The following is a 12,117-nucleotide window of genomic DNA, read 5'->3' on the forward strand; positions in this document are numbered from 1 at the left end:
AGGCTTAGTTGTGGTACACGGGCTTAGTTGCTCCGCGGCATGTGGGATCTTCCTGGAGCAGGGATTGAACCCATGTTCCCTGCATTGGCAGATGGATTCTTTACCACTGTGCCACCAGGGAAGTCCCAGGACAAAGTATTTCATTTCTTGCTCCTTACCAAAGTAGGTCCTAGAAAAACCTAAGTCTACCACAGAGCCACTTACTAAGCTACTCCACTTCTAACAATAGGCCAAAAAGGGCAATATATGTTTTGAACTAGAATCAGAGTCTACACTAATTAAAAATCCAGCTTCTGGATTATCTGGGACTGTTGTAAATCATTATAAATTGAATCATTTTCTAATTCTCAAATTACCAAATTACCTCCTTTTTCTTTTAAAAAGGCAAGTGCTACATATTTACCTTTCCAGTTTTCAGGGACTTCTGTATCTCAAAAGTTTTTAAGAATGTCTAGGGGCTTTGGAGTAGCATCTGCCACTTCTTAGGTAATCTAGGTTGTTTGTGATCAGGTTTGCACATCATCTGATATAAACAGCTTTTTAAAGTATCCTCAACCATTTTCTTCCCTATTCTGTTTCTGCTTTCCACACCTTTATAAGAGGCATTTGCTGTAAGCAACTGACTACTGATGATAAATTACAGAAAAACAGAAAGCTGAGCACATTCACGTATCAATGGGGTCCATAAATTTTGTGATCTTCCTCTTTTGCTTACAGAGCTGAAAAATACTTTTTTTTTCTGTTAGCTTTTATATTTTTGGCGAAGTATCATCCCCATTTTTTACTTTTCTGTATAATTAAACTAATTATTTATTCAATAAATATTTAAGCTTTGGCTTTTTGCTTTTTTCTGATCTATCTTTCAGGACTTTATGTCATTCAAATGTATTAAATCAACTGCAAGCATGAAACTGCTTTATGCAGCCCTCTCTAATGGGGGGAAGATAAGGAGAAGCTGGTGGTAATGAGTGACAAAAGAAATAAATGTCACATACCTTTTAAAAATGACAACCAAGCTGCATAAATAAAACACGAAGTTGTACAAAGGAACACTCCACCAATAACACAAGACTATGTACAAAGCACATGAGTAATCAGAAGTTGAAATGTAATTAATCAGTCAAGAAATAATATTGCAAGTGTTATAGCAAAGCAGAAATAAACCAACTTTATATGTAAAATAATGTAACAGTTATAACTTAAATGAGAAATTTTTAAACTTCCTAATACCTTACTAGTTTTAAAAGTATGATTATATCCAGTTTATGAATTTATATATTTACCACTAAAAATTAAATAAATAAGAATTTTATTTTATTCATACAATAACATCTCAGTTATTCAGAGGTCACATTTGCAGTCAATAATCAAGAAGAAAGCAAAAACAAGTCTCTGAGTAGCTGAAAATAAATTGTAGTAAATTTTATAATGGAATACTACACTGAATTGAAAATAAACTACAGCCACATGCAGCAACACAAATGAAATATTCCAAAATATCACATGAGTGAAAGAAGTGAGATACACAAAAAGATGCACTACATATGATTCCATATAAATAGTGCCCCAAACAGACAAAACTAATCAGTACTATTAAGAGTCAGTACTGAAAGGCAGAGATAATAACTGGGAAGAGGGATGAGGAAGGCTTCTACAATACTACTTATCTAATGTTTTATTTCTTGATTTCATAATTACATGGGTGAGTTCACTTTTTTCAATTTAAATATAATTTAGTTTTTAGAGCAGTTTTAGGTGCATAGCAAAATTGAGAGAAAGGTACAGTGATTTCCCATATACCTCCTGACCCCACACTGCCACTGTCAAATGCCCCCCAGTGAGGTATATTTGTTACCATAAATGAACCTACACTGAAATATCATTATTATTCAAAGGCCATCGTTTAAATTAAGGTTCACTCTTGGTGCTGTATATTCTATGGGTTTGGACAAATGTATCAAGACATATATCGACCATTACAGTATCATACAGAGTGTCTAAATTATGTTCATGTTTTAGTGTTTCGTGGAAGACAGACTTGTGAGCAATGAAATTGGATATTTAGCTGAGGAGATTTCTAAGCAAAGTATTGAAAGAGCAGCTTGGTTCATACTGACTGCTTATAGTAAAATGAGAAAAGAGAGAAATGAATTGAATAAAAAATTGTTAAGCAAAAAGGAATTAGAACTTAAAGATGTGGAAAATTCTCATCTTGTCCATATTGCAAAAATTGAGAAATCAGGTTAGCAAGAGAACTCCAAGGGTAAAGCTAAACTATCACTTGGTAAAGAGATTATGGGGGACTTCCCTGGTGGTGCAGTGGTTAAGAATCCGCCTGCCAATGCAGGGGACAGGGGTTCGATCTCTGGTCTGGGAAGACCCCACATGCCGCGAAGCAACTAAACCCATGTGCTGCAACTACTGAGCCTGCGTTCTAGGGCCCATGAGCCACAACTACTGAGCCCGCGTGCCACAATTACTGGAGCCTGCGCGCCTAGAGCCTGTGCTCCACAACAAGAGAAGTCACTGCAATGAGAAGCCCGCGCACCGCAACGAAGAGTAGCCCCCACTTGCGGCAACTAGAGAAAGCCCACGCACAGCAACGAAGACCCAACACAGACAAAAATAAATACATACATACATACATACATACATAAGAAATTATGGGACTACATGAGCAGAAACTGCCAATTTGAAAATGAAGGGAGGCTACTGAACTTCTTAGATGTTACAGGACAGGACCACAGAGCTAATAGCAACAACAATGTGCTATTCTTCAAGACAAGTGAATAATAACCCCTAAGGTAATTCAGAGATCATCAGAGCTGCCTCCTTGGTTCAAAAAGGGGGGCCACTGCCTCAGATTCAACAGGTCAGAAGGCAGCCACCCAGAGCCTTGTGGGTGGGCTCCCTCCAGGCAGAGTTGCAGAGGCACAACCCCCACCTCAGCAAGGCTAGAAAGCAGAATACTAAACCAAAGAGGATTAGTCTTGAGCCTTATGATCTAATGAAATTCACCGTACTAAGTTTTGGACTTGCTTGGGACCTGTCACCCCTTTCCTTATTTTCTCTTTCTCCCTATTGGAATGGAACTTCTATCCTATGCCTGTCCCACAGTTATATCTTAGAAGCACATGACTTGTCTGGTTTCACAGGTTCACAACTGGAGAGGAATTTTGCCTTAGAATGAATCATATCTGGAGTTTTACCCATATATGATTTAAATGACATTTAGATAAGATTTTGGACGTAAGAACTTAGAGTTAACGCTGGAACAAGTTAAGACTTTGGGGGCTCTTGGGATGAAATGAGTGTATTTTGGATGCAAGGACATGAATTTTGGGGATCAGGGAAGAATGTTATGGACTGAATTATGTGCCTCCAAAATTCATATGTTGAAGCCCTAACCCCCAGTGTGATGGTATTTGGAGATGGGGACTTTGGATAATTAGGTTTAGAGGAGGTCATGAGGAACGGGCCCCTCGTGATGGGATTAGCACCCTTATAAGAAAAGGAGGAGCCATCAGAGCTCTTTTGCTGTCTACCATATATGAGGACACAGTGATAAGGTGGCCATCCGTAAGCCAGTACCTACTGTGCTGGTACCTTAATCTCTGACTTCCAGCCTCTAGAACTGTTAGAAAGTAAATTTTTCTTGTTTAAGCCACATAGTCTATGGCTTTTTGTTTGTTTGTTTGTTTTTTATGGCAGCTTGAGCCACTTAATGCACTGATAAATAGGAAAGCTATTAACTTTCATACTTTAACCTTGTGCCTTGAAACTTCGTCATAGTTGCTAATTAGTTTCAGAAGGTTTTCTAAAAAATCCTTTCAGAGTTTCTACATAAACAGTTATATCATTTGCAAAGAAAAATGGTTTTACTTCTCCCTTCCCAATCAGTATATCTTTTATTTCTTTATCTTATTGCATTAGCTAGAACTTCCTGTATGATGTTGAAAAGGAGTGGTGAAAGGGAACATTCTTGCCTAGTTCCTAACGTTAGTGGGAAAGCTTCAAGTTTCTCACCATTAAGTATGATGCTAACTGTAGGTTTTTTGTAGATATTCTTTATCAAGTTGAGGAAGTTCTCCTCTATTACAAGTTTACTGATAGCCTTTATCAAGAATGGGGGTTGAATTTTATCAAATGCTTTTTCTGTATTTATTGATATAACCATGTGATTTTTCTTCTTTAGTTTGCTGATGTGATGGAATATATTAACTGATTTTTGAATGATGAACAAGCTTCGCATAGTAGGATAAATCCCACATGGTCATGATGTAGAATTCCTTTTATAAATTGTTAGATTCAATCTGATAATATTTTGCTAAGGATTTTTGCATCTATATTCATGTCAGATATTGGTCTGTAGTTTTCTTTTCTTATAATGTCTTTGTTTGGTTTTGGTGTTAGGGTAATGCTGGCCTCAGAGAATGAATTGAGAAGTATTCTCTCTGCTTCTATACGAAAGATATTGTAGATAATTGGTGTAATTTCTTCCTTAAATATTTGGTAGAATTCATCAGTAAACCCATCTGGGCCTGGTGCTTTGTTTCAGAAGGTTATTAATTATTGATTCAATTTCTTTAATTGATACAGGCCTATTCAGGTTGTCTATTTCTTCTTGTGTGAGTTTTGGCATATTGTGTCTTTCAAGGAGTTTGTTCATTTCATCTAGTTTGTCAAATTTGCGAGCACAGAGTTGTTCATAATATTCGTTTTTATGCTTTTCTTTCTTGACCCACATGTTATTTAGAAGTATGTTGTTTAATCTCCAAGTATTTGGAATTTTCCAGTTATCTTTCTGTTATTGATATCTTGTTTAACTCCATTGTGGTCTTACAGCAGACACTGTATGATTTCTATTCTTTAAAATGTGTTAAGGTGTGTTTCATGCCCCAAAATGTGGTTTATCTTGGTGAAGGTTGCATGTGAGCTTGAGAAGAATGCATGTTCTGCTGTTGCTGGATAAGTAGTCTATAAATGTTGATCATATCCAGTTGATTGATGGTGTTGTTGAGTTCAACTATGTTCTTACCGATCTTCTGTCTGCTGGATCTGACCATTTCTGGTAAGAGTCGTGTTGAAGTCTCTAACTGTAACAGTGGATCCATCCATTTCTCCTTGAAATTCTATCAGTTTTGGCTTCACATATTTTGACCATCCATTGTCAGGCACATGCACATTAAGAATTGTTATGTCATCTTGGAGAAGTGACCCCTTTGTCATTATGTAATGGCCCACTTTATCCCTGATAATAACTTTCTTTGCTCTGAAGTTTGCTCTGTTTGAAATTAATATAGCCACTCCCACTTTTTGATTAGTGTTAACATGGTATATCTTTCTCCATCCACTAATTTTTTTTGAATAATTTTCTAATTTATTTATTTATTTGGCTGCACCGGGTCTTAGTTGCGGCACACGGGATCTTCGTTGCTGCATGCAGGATCTTTAGTTGCGGCATGTGGGACCTACTCCTCCGACCAGGGATTGAACCCAGGCCCCCTGCATTGGGAGCACAGAGTCTTAGCCACTGGACCACCAGGGAAATCTCTCCATCCACTTATTTTTAATCTATGTGTGTCTTTGTATTTAAAGTGGGTTTTATAAACAACATATAATTGGGTCTTGTTTTATTGATCCACTCTGACAATCTCTGTCAGTTGGTGTTTTTAGACAGGAGATGTTTAAAGTGACTATTGATGGCTGGATTAATATATACCATATTTGTTACTGTTTTCTATCTGTTGTGCTTGTTCTTTGTTTCTACTTCTGTGTTCCTCTTTTTCTGTCTTTTGTGTATTAAGTGAGCATTTGTATGACTCCATTTTCTCTTCTTTCCTAGCATATTGGTTGTACTTTTTTTTCTTTTTTTTTTAGCTTTTTTTTAGTGGTTGCCCTAGAGTTTCCAATATACATTCACAATTATTCCAAGTCCACTTTCAAATAACACTAACACTACACCATTTCATAGGTAGTGTGAGTACCTTATAATTACAAAATAATCCTAATTTCTCCCTTCCTACCCTGTGTCATTGCTGTCATTCATGTAAACATACGTAAGTACACATATATACACACAACTATATATACATATAAAAGCATACATAATTGAACATGTTGCTATTATTCTTTTGAACAAACTGTTATCTGTTAGATCAATTAAGAATTTTACCTTCACTTGTACTTTCTCTGATGCTCTTCCTTTCTTTATATAGATCCAAGTTTCTAACCTATATCATTTTCTTTACCTCTAGAGAAGTTACTTTAACATTTCTTGCAAGGCAGGTCTACTGGCAACAAATTTCCTCAATTTTTGTTTGTCTGAGAAAGTATTTCTCCTTCACTTTTGAAGGATGATTTCATAGCATATAAAATTTTATGTTGGTGTTTTTCTCTCAACACTTCAAATATTTTCCTCCATTCTCTTCTTGCTTACATGGTTTATGAAGAGACGTTAAGATGTAATTCTTATCTTTGTTAGTCTAGGTAAGCTTTTTCCTCTAGATTCTTGAAGGATTTTTTATCTTTAATTTTGGGCAATTTTGAACATGATATGCCTAAGGTGTAATTATTTCGGTTTTTATCCTGCTTGGTGTTCTCTAAGCTTTTTGAATCCATGGTTTGTTGTGACATAAATTTGGGAGAAATCTCTGTCATTACTGGATCAAATATTGCTTCTGTTCCTTTCTCTCTTTTTTCTCCTTCTAATATTCCCATTGCATGTATGCTACACCTTTTGTAGTCGTCCCACAGTTCTTGGATATTCTTGTTCAGTGTTTTTTTCTTTGCTTTTCTGTTTTGGAAGTTTCTATTGACAGATCCCCAAGCTCAGAGAGTCTTTTTTCAGCCACGCCCAATCTACTGATAGGTCCATCAAAGGCATTATTCATCTCTGTTGCAGTGTTTGTGATCTCTAGCATTTCTTTTTGATTCTTTCTTAAATTCTCCATCTCTCTGCTTACATTACCCATCTGTTCCTGCATGCTGTCTGCTTTATCCATTAAAGTACTTAGCATACTAATCATAGGTTTTTTTAAAAAAAAAATTCCTGGTCTGATAATTCCAATAGTCCTGACATACCTGAATATGGTTCTAATACCGTATCTATCTCTTCAAACTGTATTTTTTGTCTTTTAGTCTACCTTGTAATTTTTTCCTGATAGCTGGACATGGTGTACTGGGTGAAAAGAATTGCAGTAATTAGGCCTTTAGTAATGTGGCAGTAAGACAGTGGGAGAGGGGAAGTGTTCTTTAGTCCTACGATTAGGTCTTCATCTTAAGTAAGCCTTTGCCCCTTAGCTGTGCACAAGTGCTTTTCATTTCCACCCCTAAAGTTGGACAGGATGGCCAGAGCAGGCTGGAATTGGGTGTTTCCCTTCTCCCACTAGTTTAGCCACTGGTAAATAGTTTATTTTGAGGTTAGGTCTTGTTGAGAAAAACAGAATGCTTAAAGAACAGAATGCTCTGGCATATTTCACAATGGTTCCTTTTCCCTTGCCCCTGCTGGAAATGTAAGAGGATTTTCCTCAAATCTTCACTGGGAGAACCTGGTGCCCCCTCTAAGACTGGGTTCTCCTGGAGTTTTGACTCTCAAACTTGTCCATACTGATTTTCTAATATTCATTAATTATACTTCACGTTTTCCTACCCCAGTAACGATTCCTATGGGTTTCTACTCCATTAAGTTGTGATTCTCTGTATTTGCCTACTTCTCCAATTTTGGGGGCAGCAGTGTGTCCTGTGATCTCACTTCTCTGAAAGATCAAGGAAGAATTGATTTTTTCAGTTTTCTCAGCTTTTTACTTGTTGGGACAGAGTGATAACTTCCCAGCTCTTTACATGCCAGACCAGAAATTGGAAGTCTGTGTTCACTTTTTAATAATTAATTGAGCTATATCTATTTACAATTATTGCATTTATAAATTGTGTGTGCTTATATATGAATGTTACATTTAAAAAAGAAAGTTTTTTTAGAGTCGACGTACCATGTCCTTGCTCCACAGGAAGAGAATTTCAAGCCCTTAATCAAAGATAATTTACCACTGTCACTTTAGCCATAATCCTAAAAACACTTTGTTACATACTCATCAATAGATTAAAAAAGGCAAACTGAAAAAGAATCGCAAGCATATTCTTTCTAGGCACTTACAGTTGCAATCACTGCCAGGACTCAAAAGGAAAGGACTCTTCGGGGTGGCAGGTTGGAAAAGCTCCAGGGAGCGAAGTTAAAAAGCTCTGATGCCAAAGAAAAAGAACTGGGCCATTTCTCTACACAGATTAAAAAGGGAATGGTATTCCCATTTTCCCCTCTATTCTGATGCAAATCTTTTCAGTTAGAAGTCTTATATTAGCTTCAAGTAGCTCTCAGTGTGGGTCCAGGTTAATTTCAAAAAGCTGTGGTACTGCTTGAGGGCAGGAACTACTTACTTTACCTCTTTTGTACCACTCACAGATTTAGTACAATGAAAGGCAAGCTAACAAGGCAGTCTATATAGTATTTCATAAAGTAAACAAATATGATATAAAATCTACCACTTTGTATATGCATATGTGGGATTTTGGAGGGGAAGCAAATGGAGGTATGGGTAAAAGGATCATGTAAGTGCTTATTTCTATAATCATTAAGCAACTAAATAGAAATATATTTGATCAGGTCACTGAACTGAAAAGAATTAGGCTAAGAGGTTAACTAAGCAATCCTTGCTAATGTCTGTAATCAAGACTGTACTTTAATCATCTACAGATTGACTATTCACTGTGAATGGAAATTCCCCCAATCTCCCTCAGTAATTCACTTTAATGTTGATTTAATGATTCTCCCTGTTGAATTGCTTTCTCATAGTACAGTTTAAGACAAATTCCTCTTGAAACAGATCAAAGGAAGAGTTGAAGAACACTTAACCTTCAAATATTGAGCTTGAAATAACTCTTGTTTGTATATCATAAAACAGAAAGGGTTTCCTGAGTTCTGTGCAAAAATAAAACAAAAAATAAACAACAAGAAATAAGGATGTTCTACTATTTGTACAGGCTGAACTTGATTTCCTAGAAAACCCAAGGGGTATCCTATGGCAATTGTAGCTTCAACTAAATATCTACAACTTAAGTACCACTGGAATGATGGACCAGAGCTAACATTTCTAAACATTTCCTCTCAACAGGCAGATTTTGAGAAGTGTAGTTCCAAGATTCCTTAATCTGAGGCATCATGTTCCAGTATCTGTGGTTCTTTGACTTACAACTGATAAGAAAAATTGCTTGAAGATCCCTAGATACACCAGATGTCAACGCATTTCATGTTTTAATCAAAGTACAGAGCAAGCCTATTAAATATAATGTTAATAGTTAAATATGCTTACAACTCCATTCCCTAGTAAATCCCTTTTTGACAGCGTATGAGTAACACATGGACATAAGGACAGAGAGCAAGACAGAAAAAGAAGGATTGTGTAAAATCTAATATTGAAGCAAAGAATCAATCTGTGGATAAATAAATGTCTACAAATTTGTGGAGTCTCCTCATATATTATGGTACTTATTATATCATATTGTCAAGTGTCTTTTTATAGTTTTTTCTCCCGTGAGCTCCTTGAGGGCAGGGATACATTTCTATATTTTCAGCACCTAACAGAGCGCTCAGAGCACAGATCATGTACAACAAATGGCACTGTGCTAAGTATCCCCTTTAATCCTCAGAATAATGGTATGAGGTAGATAATATATTGCTATTCTAATTTTGTAGATAATAAAACCAGGAATCATTAAAATGAAAGAATGTGGCCAAAGTCACACAGCAGTCTAACTCCAGAGTATATGCGCTTAATTACTGTACTATACTATCTGAATAAATGAACGCCTGTTTTGTCCAGCTTCTGTCTCAGTTTTAATAAATAATTTTATTAATTCATTCACTCAGATATCATCTGCATTTGTGTCTTATGGATTAGGATGACAACATGGGCTCAAGAATCATCAGAGGAGCATAAGATTTGGGGGCCAGGCAGATAACTTTAGGAACCAAGGGTCTTTTCTGGACTTCACACTTTCAAAGTCTGGTTACTCTTTTTTGTTTTTGTTTTTGAGGGTTTTCTGGTTGCACCACGTGGCACACGGGATCTTATGAGTTTTCCAACCAGGGATCAAACCTGCGTCCCCTGCATTGGAAGTGCAGAGTCTTAACCACTAGACTGCAAAGTCTGGTTACTGTTAACATTAAATTAGTTATATCTAAATACAAGTATACTGAATTTTTTAACTGTAAATGATTATACTATAATTTTAGGAGATAAATTGGGTAATTTATAATATAGCAAGAGTAGGGAAGATAATTCTTTTTAACAGAAAACTTAGAAAGGGCTATGAGGTTAAACTAGCAAGCCTATTTTATAGATAAGGGATCAGCAAATGGTTTATATTAGTTTAACAAATTATTCAATGCAAAAGGATTTATTTTGCTAGACTATGCCAGTGTCTCATTTACATGATTCCCAAATCAATAAAATAATAAAAGTTTATATAACAAATTTATGAAATTATTTAATTCATAATGCTTAAAACAACCATTAATTAATGTTTTGTTATATCCCATGGTATTATAAAAACAAAAGTCTGTCCATTCAGAAAAGAGTAGGACTTGAATAACATGTAATAAGGCAATATTATCAGAGGCAATAAAGGATGTAAAGCAAATCTTACATTTGTCTAATTCTTCTTACAATTTTAATTTCCAAACATACACACACTTATATATATTACATAAACAATTAACCATTAAACTGTGAGACATGAAAGAAAATCAAGTTAGACTGATTCCGCACTACTCTAAGTCTTCAAAACATGAAGAAAATGTAATATAGCTATAGAAAATCAATATACTTTTCTTCATTTTAACAAGATGTTTAATGCCAAAAAGGAACTGACATTTATTTGCTCATTTTTGACATTGATTACCACTAATTTTCAATTGTTAGAAATATAATGGAATCATGTGTATAACAAAAATTGTCTTTACTTTTTAAAAGTTTGCTTACAGTAACTGAAATAAAAACTTTTAGTCAGATTTTTACATACCTTAAAAGTAGAGAGCCCATAAAGTCTTGTGGTATGAACAGTTTCTTGAGAAATATTTGTAATGTTAGTTATAAAGTCCTCAAGGTATTTGCAACCTTGTTCCAGGTGTGTGGTGTTTATAATGATTTGCACTAGCTAGAAAATAGAAAATGCCTCCAGTGAAATGCAGGTTACATATATACAAAGCCATTTGATTTTTAAAATCAGTATTATTACTTCCAGCAAGTGTACAACTTCTGCATAATTATAGCATTATAGGATACAACTGATTATCTGATTTCAAAAGCCTGCTGTAAATACTGCTTATGAATGCTATCATCTAAAAAAAATAACCAAGAGTCTAACTAGCAACTTTTCAAAGCATTTTTTCAAATTTTATACATTCACCAAGTAAAAAAAAATGAGTATTTTCACTTTTCATGTAAAGTCTGGCAAACATGAATCTCCATATATCTTCTAACATCATCAGCTATCCACTATTCCCCACGTAAACCCTTTTCCCTCACATCACTGGAATTTACAATGACGCTTTTATTTTAAAACAAACCCACTTCTATTAATAAATTTAAAATGGAAAGCTAGTTTTCTAGGATGATGTTCAGCAATAAATTAATTTATAATAATTGTTTCATATAATGAAACATTTAGCTATAAATATCTTTTTAACCTACCTCTGTCAAACCTATGTGAGGTTTTTTAATAAGATTCAGTAAACAGCTACTCAAAGTTCTGGTCAGCAGCAGATTTGTTGATTTTCTAAGCATATCATCTACTTCTGTTGAGCTAAAAACAAAGGTTGATATTATTAAGGTTTCCACAAGGGTTACAATTAGTTAGCTTCCTAAATAATTTAATGCAATTTACTCTAATTCCTTTATATCTTTAAATAAATTACAATCATTCATATCTATTAAATCACATATTTCAATTCAATTTAGTTTCACAAAAGGGATACTTTCCATAAAGTAGAACGTTCATTTATAGAATAATTTAAATGTATTCAATTAACCATTACAGTAAAACCATGGAGTACTTAGTATAAGG

The 12,117-nt window shown here is 35.1% G+C and overlaps 1 protein-coding gene across 9 annotated transcripts in view; it reads right to left on the reverse strand.

Annotated features, from left to right (window-relative positions):
• EXOC6 (exocyst complex component 6) overlaps positions 1-12,117 on the reverse strand; it is a 187,754-nt gene that overhangs the window by 87,368 nt on the left and 88,269 nt on the right. For all 9 annotated transcript variants that reach the window (XR_012326988.1, XM_019939640.3, XM_073794184.1 and 6 more), the window contains 2 exons: positions 11,745-11,856; positions 11,074-11,208 (listed from right to left, as the gene is read on the reverse strand). Coding sequence is in view for 8 of the 9 variants with exons in the window: in XM_019939640.3 (XP_019795199.2) it covers positions 11,074-11,208; positions 11,745-11,856 (247 nt within the window). In the remaining variant the exon portion in view is untranslated. The remainder of the gene's footprint in view (positions 1-11,073; positions 11,209-11,744; positions 11,857-12,117) is intronic.

This window comes from Tursiops truncatus, chromosome 16, assembly GCF_011762595.2.
Source record: "Tursiops truncatus isolate mTurTru1 chromosome 16, mTurTru1.mat.Y, whole genome shotgun sequence".
Taxonomy (NCBI): domain Eukaryota; kingdom Metazoa; phylum Chordata; class Mammalia; order Artiodactyla; family Delphinidae; genus Tursiops; species Tursiops truncatus.